We start from the raw sequence: 15175 nt of genomic DNA on the forward strand, positions 1-15175 counted from the left end.
TGTTGTATAAATAGACTGTTGTTGTTCTCTCATCTTCTTAACTGAAAACTTGACTTGAACTTCAGTAGAGTCCCAAATAAACCACATGACAGTATTCAAGAGGCGGGAGAGATTAAAAGGAGTTGGGCAATCTTTGGAATAGACAAGAATAGTTTATGCACACTAAAGATGTATTCCTTTATAGGTCATATCTAATGATACCCAAAATACCTTCTCCCACACCCTCTCAGGAGGGGAAGGAAAGAGAAAAGTGAAATGATGCAGCATACCCTGATCTATCCACGGCATCACAGGAACAGATTATTCTCCATAGATCATTTTTTTCTTTTCTGTCTCAAAAATTCACACGCAGCTTAGTCTTTCCCGCAACTCCAATCAGACTGTGAGGTCATATTAGTTTATGAGTCAGGCTATCACACCTGCAATACAAGATTACAGGGATACTGCTGTATTTCCCAAGTTGAAAATGACCTAATGTACAGCTACATTGCTATTGAGCTGAACTGGAATTATATATACTAGACTCATGCAGGAAGACTGGAATTTGAGTCCCAAGAATTGAGAACATCTTTAAAGCTATTGGGTTCCACAGATGCACAAATAATCAAACTACCGTTTTCCTACTAGCACTGAATTTTCTTGAAGTTACTGCGTCTGAATTGATTACTCAGCAAGTTTATGCAAGCAGCTGACAGAAACATGAATCAGTGCTAAAACCACATACTATTTTGACTGACACTGGAAGAAAACCAGTTAGACCTGCTGGATGTTTTGACATCTCTTGCTAAATCAAAGTGATTTTATGAGTTAATCTTTTATGGCAGCAAGAAATCAGCTAAGAAGAAACTCAATCTAGAAAGAGTAGCTAGTAGTCTTTGTTAAAGTAATCATTATATTGACTGTCTTAATTTAATAATTCATACATTCCAAATAACAGAGGAGTGTGCACAGACTGAAATCAATGAAAAAAACAGATTTTTAAGGGAATCCGGGATTATTTTTCAATAAATTATGTTTATATTTAATGATCTTTGTTAATAGAATGTTAAGTATGTTTGCAATGCTTACGTTGCAATGAAGTTGTACAATGAAGTGTAGCATTTATTAAAAAAATTGCATTATTTGTTCTCAGTGTTAAAGGATCATTTTACTTTCTACAAGTACACATAACATTCAGAATAACTCAGGTATAAAGTACTTTGCTGGCTTTCAGTAAACATTTCACTAGTTCCACAGAATTTAATTCCCACTTTACTATTAAACAAGCATCAGACTGAAGGGATTAACAAAGTCTTAACTTTTCCCTCCTGTGTCAAAAGAAAGAGCTCCTTTCCATGGACAGACACAATTGGTATCTGCTGGCCACAATGGAGGCATTGTTTATTGGAAATACTGGCTACTATTAAAATTATTCCTGCTTTATTGCAAGACAAGCTAACAAGCAAAAGACACAATTTCAATAAACAAAATATCCTATCAGTATCTAATTCTTGCAGTCTTGAGGATACATAATTAGACTCCATAATGATCCCCCATGTGTGAAGGATTTTTCAGTCTTCTCCAAGTTGGGTGTCTCTGCCTACTTGAGGAGCAACTTTAATTGGTCCTTCAATAGAAGAATCCTCTGTTTTCCAGAAGAAAATGTTTACTTCTGTAAATATTGGGATTTCAGATGCAAACTGAAGTCAATATCAAGGCTATTTTTCCACTAAAATACACAGGGGACTAAGTAATGGGACTGCTGATGTAAACTTATTTTTAAAGGTGTCAACCTCCAGGAATGGAATCCAGGATCTGTAGTTATAAAATTATTGTTATGGGGTAGCAGATTTAATTACTATGTAATGTTAATTACTAAATTACTAAAGTGTGTAGTCTGGAGAAATGTAATAATGGACCAGCTCTTAATAATTGCCTCAGTGCAAATTCAGGGATGTGACTCCCACTTTTTAAATCAAATCATCTTATTTTTGCGGCTTATAGGACTCTACAATTAATGAGGAAGAAAAATCTTAAATTCAAACCAAATATGTTATTGCTGCCTACTTGTCTTCTCTTTGGATACATATAGCAAAAACAGTTCTGCATCTAACGTTTTATCCCTTTTAAATTACCACAGCGTTTCAGTATTCCATTAAAATCATTACATGCTTTTGGTAATATTTTTGCAAATTACATTGCATTAGAGACTCTTATGATGATGTCATCACACAGAAAGAGTGTTGTCTAGAAAGGTTTCTTCTCTTTGATGCTGTATCATTTTTTTTGTTTCTTTTCAAACAATCAGCATCTGTGAGATAGAAGGGATGAAGAGGCTGAGAAGGCTTGATTGTGAAAAGTACCACTGAAATAGAGATGGAAGCAAAGCACTGCTGATTTGCGCAGCTCAGAAAGTTTTTATGTTACTTTTCTTCCATGGTTTCCCTGGGGAGAAAGACTGAAAATATAGGCTGCTGTCACCCTTCCCTGAAAAAGGAAGAGCACTTCCACTTTGTGTAATCTTGTAGTGAGATGTGGGTTCAGATCCCCTCGGGCAGAGCAGGGATGTGAACTGGTTTTCCCACATCCACAGTGAATGTTCCAGCCACCCGAGTGCTGGAAAGGGCTGCGGTTATTCCTCCTCCCAGCCTGTGAACCGAGACTTTTGTTTCTAATGCTATTCAAGAAATGTGATGGGGACTGAAATATTGCAGAAATGTCAAAAGAAACTGTTCTAGTCTGTCCTAGATATTTTTTTTAGAAGGTAACTAATACACTGAGGATCATTTGGCCATTTTCTACATTCAAGATAGGAAGGCCAGCTGCTCAAAACGATTCTTTCCCAGATGGTCAAGCTCCATCGTCCCCATCAGGACACAGATAGTTTATTGTCTTATCCCCCTGGAGTAAGTGCATGCATCCTTATCGCTTGTTCTGCTCTCGTGCCGCGGGGACAATCACAAGATTTATGTTCATCTTCATTTGTTCCTTGACTCTTCCTGTACTGCGCTCAAGAAATGTACTGAGCACAGATGTTTTCTCTCCACCTTGACAGAGCACTGGGTCATCAGTGCCTGCCAGAACCCGTCCTGCTTTAATCATCCACTCCATCACCCCCCTGGTATCTCCATGTAGCGCTCTGGGGAAGTGCCTCCTTCGATTGCTTTGCATTCGGATTTGGTTGCTGGGATCCTACTCTCACCACATATTGCGAGGTAAGTATCTGTGTGTCCTGAAAGCATAAAGCTTCTTCCTCGAGTATTCTTTCATTTTTGTTCCTGGAAAAACCTGACACCTGGTAAATGCTGTTTATTTGCTTATTGAAACTAAACATCTAAGTTACTTCTTTAAGAAGGACAAATGTATTTTACATCTTGGTCTATTTTCATATAGAACCACTTATATTAAAAATTCAGTACTTCTCCATTTCCTATTTTTTGATAATAGATTGTACACCAAGATATGAAAGTAGTCTGTCCATTCAAGTACTGAGTTAGATTTTTTTCCCTTGTTGACGTAATTCTAATATACCAGAAAATAATCAAAATATTGAAAATATAAAGCAACATAATGATTAACTTTTATAAAAAAGGAGAGTCATGTAAAAACTGTACAGTGTAAAGTCATAGTAATAAAGTATGCCTAATATTAGTACTGTAAGTTTTGAAATAATTGTGATAAATTAAAACCTCTTTGTATTTAAAACCAGTTAGTTTTAGAAAGAATTCCTAAGAACTGAAAACCAACAGTGATAACATTATTCAAATAGTAAGTTTTCATTACTATTCTGAGAGAGTATATTTCACACAAGACAATCAGATTTCCAGTTTTCCAAACCACAGATACACTCATATATTTTGACTGTGTACCCTGCACTTCTGAGTCTGGAGGCTCGCGACTGGGGAGGGTTGATGCCACCGCAGTATCTGCTAGGCATCCTCCAAATGCCTCCATCTCCTTTCCATCACCTCTGGTACTCCTGCTCTTCTGAGAAGGCTCCCTTAGTGTTCTCCTTGTATCCCATTGCACACAGAAGACTGGCTCATGCTTTTCCTCTTCATTCTGTGCTTCCCCAAATCCTACACAATGTAAAAGCGGAAGGAAAATTAACCACCATGTAGGCTGTCCCTTAACCAAAAAGGTCCCCAGTAGTTATCAATGTAATCTCTTTTTACACGGTCTTAGTTCTTCTTATGTGGACTTGCATATAAAACTAGAAATAGAAATATTTCAGAAAGCCATCATTAACCCCAGCACCCAGTCTTCTTTCTAATTCAGATTTAACTTCCTGGATCAGTTTGGTGAATATGAAATGCAGTATCCCACACGAGAAGCTTATTTTCAGATGTTTTCCAAGTCAAAACAAAATTAATATATACTGGTATTTTTTTAATTAACACGTTCTTTTTTTCAGTTTCAAAATTAAAAGAAAAATATAACTAAAAGAATAACTCAATCACTACACTTCTCTCTTCTTTCTTAGCGCTGACGTCAGTAGCAAAAATTGCAATTCTTCCATCATTCTCCTGTATTTTGAGAAAAACAAAAAACAAACCTGAAATATTTCGACAATAAAATACCTAATGGCATGTAAATATAGTGATGGAAGATCTGAACTATGCTGAAGGTTTTTAAGCACTCCCTGAAAAATAACAGTACTGGAAAAGCTGGATCTGTACTCATAATGTGCAATCGACTTTCAGGGCAGTGGGAGTGATGCGGTATTTGCCTGCGTGGCTCCAAGTGGAGTGAAAAAGGGGTGACTTCGCAGTCAATACTGATGAAAAGCTTTTGTTTGGACATTGTTGTTTCTTCTTGATAACTGTACCTTCAAAAAGAGGTTTATCGGGAAAGCAGAGTGACACCGTGCCCTGTGATTACCTGTGAAATCCTTTTGGCAGGAGCAACATGGTACTGGTGAGAACCTGTTGTACACCCCTCTGCATACAGTTGCATGTGTCACTGACTTCTCATTAGTGTGAAATCTTGACCCTACCCAAGTCGGATTTGTCACCCATTTAATTGCAGCCACAATTACCTCATTAATGTTTCTGAACATCTTCAGAGAAGGCAATTAGCTGCTTCTGGCCAAGTCAAACAAGCAGGCAGTTTCATGGCAGGTTCCCCTGTCGTGATCTCCTGAGGAGTGGTTTTGTCAGCGACAGCTGAAAGAGAGCACTGGTGGAGGGCTGAAGCTGGGCAGAGAGCTGCAGATGAAAGTGTTCTTCCCCTCTACCGGGCAGTTTCACTGGAAGTGGTGTATTTCCACCCAAATCACATTAGGAACTGTACTCTGCCGAGAAACAGGCCCAGCAGCTCCACAGAGACAAAAAAAGCCTGTACTAAACTGTGCTCTTCAAATGCCCATGTCCACACCGCGGACACCAACCTACCAAGGCTTGCTTTACCTTATTTTGAATTCAGGTTGTTTCCACAAGGCCTTTTTTAGGTGGGGGCCATTTTTTACCATCCAACTTAGGAGGGATTCCTGCCTGGACCTGTATGGGGTTCCCTGGGGCAGCAGGTGAGTGGGGGGCCATGCAGGGAGGAGAGAGGAGCCCGCGCTGCCCCTGCACCCTTCGTGTGTTTTTCACCCAATTTCTCCCACCGGTTCATCCAGCCCCGCAGGGCGACCGCCTCCAGCTGCACGGGAGGGGGGGGGGCGGGCGGCTGTGGACTCCATTTCCCAGCATGCCCAGCGGCGCGGGCGGCCTGCGCATGCCCGCCCCGCCACCGCGCCCGGCGCTCACGCCCCCTCTCCCCCCCCCCCCCTTCCCCCCCCCCCGCGCCCTCAGCCCGGCTGCGCGCGGCGGAGCAGCGGTAACACCATGGAGGCCGCTCCACAGCCACGGCCACGGCCTGGCGGGGCCGCCGCTGCCGCCTCCGCCTCCCCCTCCCCCCTGCCACCGCCGCCGCCGCCCCCCCCGGAGCAGGAGCGTAAGCTGGAGCAGGAGAAGCTGTCCGGGGTGGTGAAGAGCGTCCACCGGCGGCTGCGCAAGAAGTACCGGGAAGGTAACCGCGGGGGAGGGGGGCGTCCCCCCCCCCCCCCCCCCCCCATCCGCGATCCGCGCCGCCCAGGCCGGGCCGCCCCGCTCCCCTCACCGTGGGACCCGGGCCGAGAGGTTGGGGGGGCGGGGAAGGGGGGGGCGGTGCGGGGGGGAGCCGCCGTGCCGCGGCGGGAGGAGGGGAGCCGCCCCCGCGGGGGACTCGGCGCGGATCGGAGTGTCCCCCCGCGGGCCGAGCGGAGCGGGGCGCGGTGGGGCGGCCCGGTCCCCTCCTAAGCCGCTGCCGGAGCGCTGCGGGCCGGCTGGGCCGCCGACCGCTGCCGAAGGGGGTGTGTCCGTTGGGGGGGTGGCTGGCAGCAGCTCCGGGCTCGCTTCCTGCTCCTCCCCGCAGCCCCACCGAGGAGCCCCGGTCGGGTCTGCTGAGGTTTTGCCGCTTTCCTGGGGTTGTTGGCAGCGGAGACCCCTTCGTGGCTGAGGAGGGCTCAGGGCGCATCTCTAGAAGCTTTCCCCGTGGGATGTAGGAGAAGAGGAATGGCGTACACGGATAATGCTGCGAGGTGAAAATGTGCGCTTGGCTATAGGTGTGCTACACCTGTCTGTGGACATGGGTCCGTGTGGCCCTGCGTTAACACACCGTGTGACATTTAGTAGGTGATAGCTGCTGCGAGGCCTTTCAGCATAGGCAGCTTCCACGCCGTACAGCGATGTTTTCCAAACTGGGAATCTGCAGGGTTGGGAAGGACAGTAGGTCATGAGTGCCAAGAGAAGACCGAATGGTGATTTGGAGGGGCACGGGTGTTTGTGAACTGTTTGTGCCTCCTGTCTTTCAGTTGCGGAAGGATAGTTCAGGCTGCAGCACTAAGCAAAAAAGTTGGGAAAAGCTGTTGTAAAATAAATTACTCTGAGTCCTTTAAAAAAATCTACTTTGTCATCAGTATTAATGCCCTTATGCAAGGTTCTTATGGGTGATGTTGGAATGCTTAAAACTCCCCAGAAATGCTTTCAGATAAGTGTCAGAGTTGAGATTTGTTTTCTGAAATTTGTAGTCTCTTCAGGTTGATTATAATGATCTGTCTAATCTTTATAACACAGGTTACAAAAAAAAATCATCCATTCATTCTTTCAGTGGGTTCACAGCTCTTTCTGATCTGGCACATATCTCAAGAAGGACTCTTATAAAATGCGAACTCTTCCTGTTGTAGGCACTACTTGCCTCTCCTGTATGTCTGCGTATGACACTCCTGTTAGAGTAACAAGGTCATTCTGCTTTCTGGACTTCAGAAGTCTCTGTGGGAGCCTGTCCATGGGATTTGGGCACAGATGTCTACCTATGTAGACAATGATCAAGAGTTACTGCTTGTTTTGGACATGGTAAGCCAAAACTGAAGGGAGGATCTCCCTTGTTCTCCTGACATTTAGGTGAAGGAACATAGTACATTTTAACAGTTAAATCCTGCCAAAAGAGCCCAGCTTTGAGCAGTTCCTATTTCTCTGTTATTTCAGAGTGCCTGCAGATTAAGGCAGGCAAACATTGGCACTGTTAACTATGGGGGGGGGGAAGTGAGCAATCTCTGTAACAACTGAATTTTTTTTAGATGAGAGTGTAAATTACATAGAATTCTATGGAAGCCTACTTCTCAGCAAAGAGCAAGTTAGTATGTAAGGGTAGGTTGTGTTTTATCTTTAGTTCAGTGTAATTTGTTAAACAAAAGAGCAAATAGCACTCTTAACTTACTTCATATGTCCTGTAAATCATGCGTTAGTGAAAACTTTACAGTGATTTTTCTAGTCACTCTAAATTAGCAATGTTATATGTGTTTTCATGGAGAGAGTTAAAACATAAACAGTTCATTACATCTATGCAACAAGGAGAGCTCCATCTATTACCTACCCATCCAATAGTAGGTGGTCTTTACAAGTTACTAATGATTAGTAGTCGTAGTACTTCATACATTAGGTTGTTTCAACTTAAGAATTTTATTTTTGGAGTCTTTTCTCCCTACGTTTCTCTATGCTTCTAAAAGCAGACCTGAGAATCTCCTTCCTAAGTGCCTTTAATGTCATTCTGAAAGTGTAATACCAGTATGTGCTTGACCTGTGAAGGATCTTTTCTTGAGGTTTTGTTTGTTTGGTTTGGTTTCTAATACTCAGAGACACTAACTGGCAAGTACATTAGCCTGGAAAAATCAAAGTTGACAGTTTGCTAAAGAGAAGTAAAAAAGCAACAAATCCTGTGTGATTTCTCAGTATGAATTTAATTATAACTTGGATATGAAAAAGCAAAGGTAAAAACTGCATCCTTGGTTATATGCTTACAGCTTATTGCACAGGAAGAGCCTCTTGTCTCCACAGTGCAGTGCACCCACCTCTATATGAAGCAGAAACAGAACTATCTGTATTATTTCAGAATCTTGTATTGTCTTATTTTTTGTTTGGTCTTTTTTTTTTCCAATTTTTTTTTTTCATTTTGCCTCTTCTCACGTTTGCTAGAGTTCTATGAAGCTAGTTTCCATTTTGTCTAAATAAGCAAACCGTACTAGAATTGCTGTTGCATGGACTTTGGTGCTTTGTCTGTAGATACTAAAATAGAATTGCTTAATAATTTTGTTGGTAGAGGCAAAAGCTTGTTGAGTATCCTTCTGAAAGCTGTATGATTATGTTGCACAGGGTGGATAAGTCTAAGAAAGCCTTTGGTATTGTAATATGATCTTAAGTTACTGTCTTCTGTTAGAATTGTTGAAGGGAAATAGATGCGTCCTTGAGACACCGAGATGTTTGTTGATAGAAGTTATACAGGCTTGATTTTAATAAGCTGATTTCTTTGAGAATTCATTTGCCTTGCTGATGTTAGCAAGCCTTGAGTTTCAATGAGCAATTGTAAAAGGCCAGCCAGTGTATTATCTGACTTGCTTATAACTGGCACCATTGTTATAATTTTGTTTTATTTCCCACAATGGTTCCCCTCTTTTTTGAAGATGAGCCAGTGGAAAAGTGACAGTATGCTTCAAAACTGTAAGCTAACATGTTTCTGAAGAAGTCACATACTTGTCAAAGTGCAAGAGCAGTATTTCTTAACCAGGAGGGATGCATCACAACATTTTTTTTTGCAGTTACTAAGGAATTAATAGAGTAAAGTTCAGTCAGCATCATGGAATCTAAATGGTTTGATGTGTTTTTTCTTGGTGAAAAAAATATAACTCTTGAGATTCATCAGAGCTGAATCTTGGCTACTTTTTTAAGTTCTGCATTTGTTGAACCACTTCTGTACTGTAGCTCATGTCATATCATAGTCCCAGAGCATGCTAGTGTATTTATGACAAGCATTTGCCATGTTCAAAATGGTTCAGCTTAAACTTTAAGTTAGCATTGAACTGCATTTTCTGTTTTCTTCAACAATTTTAACTTTTTACTGTATGACTAGTACTAACCTTTTCCTATTTTTGAGGTGTTGTTAATCTAGTGTGACTTCCTAGTGGGAATGTTTATATTTTCCTCCTTTTTTCATGTCATTTTCCTTTCATCCTTTTCAATTTCCTTCTCTTCGCCTTATGCCCTCCCTGTTGATTAATAAATGGAGAAGGGTAGTATATAATCATAAATGCTGTGGCAGGTTTGATATTTTGTGATTGTAGGATACTCTTCCCCTGACACTGTGGATGCTAAGGTAGTATTATACATCATATATTTTAAAATAGTTTAATTAAGTTTAACTTAATTAAGTGTGGGAGGTTTTAGTGTGAATAAAAAAATGTGTATTAATTAAGGTGATTGATCCTTGTCCACACTGAGTGAATGTGTCAACTACATTAGCCTGTTGTTAATAAGTTCTCTCAGACTACTTTAAGACAGTGATAGAGAAAAAGAAAACATGTCTTGTGGTTCCTAAAAGTACACATCATTCCTCAGGTTAGCCTATAATCTTTTTTTTCACGGAGAAAACATTCTTAATTGAGAAAACACACTGAGTTGTAGTGTGTTCACTTAGGAGTGTGTCTCATTAGCATAAAACAATGTTTTTATGAAGTTTTACTTCTGTTTCCTGTCCAAAAGGATTAGTTTAATCTTAATTACCTCACACACCAGGGTAAAATCCAAAAGCTGAAACAACAGCTCTCAAGTGCTCAGTTATTTACTCATGAGAAACTTCAGGGTTCTGCATGCTTGACACAAGCACTTAGAAAGTATGGAAATCATGAAACCTGAATTTGGTCTTCTATTAGCCTGTTGCAACATGGGAGAGGGGGGCGGGAGACAGTTTCTCATTTAGTTTCTTGCTCTTAGTTCTGTTGCCTGGTATGATAGATGACCCCAAATTTTACAGGATTTTCCACTATGCATCTTTTAGGTACCTGTAGCCATAGGCTGGAACATGTCGTATTGGTTGCGTATATGCCTGTATGTTGTGTGTACTGCACGTACGCTGATGTCTGTCAGGCCTGACAGACAGGCTTGTTAAAGCAGATTTAGTGGTTCGTAGGGAACTAAACATGATCTGTGGAACATCTGCTATGTAATATTTGTTTGTTTCCTGTTGCTTGTAGCAGCCAAGTAGGGTTAATTTTTACTGTGATAAAAATCCCTCCCCTGATACAGAGGCAGCCTTTTTTTTTTTTTTTTCCCCTCTGAGTTGTTTGCTACCTTTGTAGTCATACAGAGCTGTATTTATCAAGTAAACACTTTCTACGCAGCATGACCCTCAGTTATATAGATGGTTTTATATGTAGTCTGGAAAGATGATTTGCAAGACCCTTTACTTCTCCCTGGAAGTCCCATATTCAGTACAAGTGGAAAAAATTTGCTGAGGTATCTGTAAAGCTATTTTATGAAATATTTTGCTGTGTGTTTTGTCTCTCCTTCCATACTGTTCAGGCTTAGAATCACAGAGCACTGATGTTTGGCCTGATATTAGATACTGTATCAGAAAAGCTGATAGAAACATTTCTAGGTGGTAGTTCGATTCATTAAAAGAAATATTTGTTGAAACTTCAAAGAAATGGGTAGTAACTTTATTAAGGGTTTTTTCAAATCCAGAAAACTAGGAAGAATTTACAGAACACTGCCTGACAATAATAAGTAGTCTAAGTAGGTAAGTGCTTTAGACGTTCGTGTGAGACAAGTCATTCTGAAGTCAGTTGCTTTATGGTCTCTTCCTCTCTCATGTTTTTCATGAAAAACCTTGAGAGAGCGTAAGTTCTTCCTGATGTGAAACAGGAAACATTTTGCAATAGTGGCATTTTTCACAGGACAGGAAAACTTTGTCACTAACTTTACATGATGAGTTAACAGTTGTTACTCCTTTTTGTTGAAAACTTATTTATTTCTACACAGTAAACCAGTTATATTTTAGTTCTCCATTTGTCTTTCCCCACTTGCATGAATTTCTTGGAAGAGGTGAACATTTGGGAACAGTAATTGTTACATTTTCAATCAACAGAAACTAAATTCCATTTCATTAAAAGTTAAAGTTGATGGTATTTTATGACATAGGCATTAAGATATGATTGTCCTTACAGGTTGCACACCAATTTTACAGTGAAACTTCCATTAGAAATCCCATAACATTTTACCATTTGGGGGATTTAACTAATAAAATTGTTGCTATAATTTAGCTAGCCCACAAATTTTGAATGCCCACTGGCTACAGCACAGATTTGCATCGACTGAATGCTCTATGCAACCGTCCTTCCTAGCTCCCTTATTGCCTTTGCGGGGAAAATGGTGTTCCTCTTGCAGTCAGCGTAATGAAATCTGTGCCTGTGCCTCAGCTGCTTGGCTCCTGTGTTTGCATAAATCTACCAAAATCAGTAGTTTCTGTTAACTCTGCAATGGTGGTGTTGAGGTGCAGCACATAGTCTCTGCCAGAAGGTCAGGTTTGGGGAAGAGGAGAGAGGGGTGATAGTTTCCAATAGAGTAGGTCCAACACCTGGGGGCAGTAATTGCTTAAACTATCACAAGTAGGCTCCCCACTGTTTGTGTGACAGCTGTCAGAGATTTACAGCAGATTGGAGACTGAAATCATTCTTCAGGGTGATACAAGCTGACCCCTAGTAGATGCTTTAAATGGCAGATGAGTTGTACCCTGGCAGTCTAGTGTAAACAGATAGATAGGAAGTTTACCTGACAGGTCAGATGTAGAAATCTGCATTTGGTCAAATGGAACCTTTCTATGTGAGTAGAAGGGAGGAATGTTGATATTGAGATAGAGAAAATAAGGTTCTTGCACTTTGTTGTTTTTTTAACATTTTATTGTGAAAGATTTCAGGTAAATCCTAAGAAATGGAAAGCAAACACTAGTCAGACACGAGAAGGAAAATATTAGCTCTGATTGCTTGAACTTTGCCCGAGTTGAAGTTCATATTATGTATTTAGACATATAAAACTGGAAAACAGTGAAGCCAAAAATACCTAATGTCTTTCACAAGAAGTACTGGATATGCTGTTTTAGTAAGACAGATGTTCAGCAAGTTGCTAGTTTATCTTGTATACACTGAAAGCTGTAAATAGCATAGTATTAGCTGATATTCCTCATGTAATTTTATTAATCATTGCCACAGTATCCAGACGTTTAGTAATACAGCTAAATTTCGGCTAAGTCACTGTTAATGAGGAAATTTTGTTGGATATTCACAGGAATTTGATTTCGGCTTTAGCCTGGCAGACAGTGTTGTAGAAGCTAGTTTACTGTTTCCAGCAAGTAAATGAGAGGTGGTCTTAAGCGGCTAAAAATGAGATGGATTTTTTCATTCCGCAGTGCATTGCCATCAACAACAAAAAAGAAAGCTCAAAGATCTTGTTAGGCATTGCTGTTGCCAGCAGCCTGTCATCTGAAGTTACCCAGGATTGTCATGGACACTTGTTAATTGTGGGGATAGCTTTGTTTTTTACAATAAGCAATTCCAAGAGCCCAAGAGCTTTATTAATAACTATTGCACAAATAGGAACATGTCACTTTTGCTTCTGGCTTTCATTGTTTGTCAATTTAGTGAGCTTATTTTCTCTTCTACCAGAGTCATCAAAGGTGTGCATAGGAAGGCAATGTACTCTTAAGTAGAAGTATTGAAAAGGGAGTGGATTGAACCTGTTTTTTTTACGTTACGAATTTATATCAGCATGTAGGTAGCCAAGACTTCAAACCCTGAAACCCTTGGTTGGTTGGGGTCCCCCCCCTTTTTTTTTTTTTAATTACATCTACTTTGAATTGGAAAATTGTGGTTTTCCTAAAGGAAACGATGGTTGTTCTAATTCTGTTTTTCTTCAAGTGTTAAAAAACTGTTTCTTTTGAGAGGAGTTGTTGATTAAGACCTAAACCCACATTGCATCTGCCTGAAGCTTAAGTGCGTGCTTTTAGTTAAATTTTGGGATGCAAGATCTTGTTCGGTGGTGGATGAAGTATTTCGTACTTGTTTTTGAGATTGTTAGAGATGACTGCACTGTTTTTTCTGAAGAGCATGGTGGAACTAAGGAATATAGTAGTTACAAAACTTGTCTCGTGGATGCAGTAGTATTTTTAACTCTATATGACTTCAGTATTTTATTGCTTGATGAAATAGAATGATTCAAATCACTTGTTTGGGGTTTTATCCCATTCCAAAATGAAAAATACTGCCTTTAACAAAACTGAGCTCTGTTTCTTTTATATACAGAGGGTTGTGTTTTGTTTAAAATACCAATTGATAAGACTTGTTCCATCAGAAGTTGAAGAATAATTGACTAATTATTTTTTCCTATTTATTTCATAAACATACCTTAAATGACAGTTCCGTTTAGCACTCTACAATGATGTCTTTTAAAAATAAAAAAGACAAAAAATAGGATGCAAGAAAGTTGATTTCTTTTTTTTTTTTTTTTTTTTTTTTTCTTCTTAAAAATAGACTGCCTGGAGAGAACAGTTATGGTGTGGGATTGTCCCACCAAGAATGACAAACCTGGTCTTCTCATGCTGTGCTGGGGACCTTTGAGATCTTGTAAATAAATGTGGAATGATGGGAATTCTTACTGAGCTTGTATGATTCTTTCTTCTTTATGAAAAATGTTTTCAGTTGTTGAAGCTTACAGCTAACGTTAGGTCTTTATTGCTGTCACCCACAATTAAAGCTATCTTATAATTAGGATCATTTAAAAATAACTTCTGCATGCCTGACCTGTTCTGTCTGTGATAGCATTCAGCAACTGCTGATTACTCTATGGAGGTGTTTGGGGGTTTGATCTGGCTATTCTGTGGGCAATATTAATGTGGGTGGAAACTATTTAGAGGGGTTCATCTGTTCTAGGTAAAAAGTATTGGATTTTTGTTACTGCATTAGAAAAGACTGTTACAAAGAACCTACAGGTTGGTCAGTCATTTGTTGATTGACAGAATTGCTAGAAAGCAGTGGGCTTTGGGCTTTTTTTGTTTTTAAACAAATAACAAGGTGAAAAGTAGGTAATTTATTTATTTTCTAGGAAATTCTGGATACAGAGGAGAGCAAACATTTTAAAATTCTCTAATGTCGCCATAGTGATTTGAGAGGTGTGTGAAACCCCTGTTAGGAGCCGGTCTTGCCAATTGCACTTTTCAGCTGGAGGTTGGCATAACTGGTTCCTTGATGGAGATCTGAGGTGTATGAAGATCTCTGAAGAGTCAGTGCTCAAACCAGGTTTTAAATCACGTAAAAGGTGATCTCCACATGCATAGTAACAGTGTCAAGTAGCCTTAAACTTTACATTATGATATGGTTATGAGTACGTCAAGTGAAAAGTTTAATGCACAATATCAAATGTTGACTTTAAGATGTGATCAAACATGCAAGACATTTTTTTTATTCCTTTAGATTAGCCTACCACAAACTTCTGCTTAATTTACTTCATTATTGATTGCTTAACAGAAGAATTTATTTATCTTTTTAGTAACCATTAGTTTTGCAACGAAAGCTTCCTGCATATTTTACTGCCTTTTTGGTTACACAAGCAATGATTCATAAATAAATGTTTAACTCCACTAGAGTTAATGCAGTATTTGCACATGGATTATAATGTATTGTTTGAAAAATTAATACACAGTAGATTGTAATATAGTTTGAAAAAATTTAATACGTATCTCTACTATGTGCCGGATGTCAGTTTGAAATTGGATGCTGGAAGACCTGTTGTAGTCACTACCTCAAAATCTCAACAGATAGGAAGCATTATTTGCATTTTCAACTCGGTATTTG

General features: G+C 40.0%; 1 protein-coding gene across 1 annotated transcript in view; it reads left to right on the forward strand.

The window, feature by feature from the left end:
* Window positions 1-5807: 5807 nt before the first annotated feature.
* SAMTOR (S-adenosylmethionine sensor upstream of mTORC1) overlaps window positions 5808-15175 on the forward strand; it is a gene marked incomplete at its 5' end in the record, with an annotated part of 37921 nt that continues 28553 nt past the window's right edge. The window contains one exon of the mRNA XM_082482686.1: window positions 5808-5991. Coding sequence (XP_082338812.1) covers window positions 5808-5991 — 184 coding nt within the window. The remainder of the gene's footprint in view (window positions 5992-15175) is intronic.

The sequence above is a fragment of the Vanellus vanellus genome, assembly GCF_965231255.1.
Source record: "Vanellus vanellus genome assembly, chromosome: 1".
Classification (NCBI taxonomy): domain Eukaryota; kingdom Metazoa; phylum Chordata; class Aves; order Charadriiformes; family Charadriidae; genus Vanellus; species Vanellus vanellus.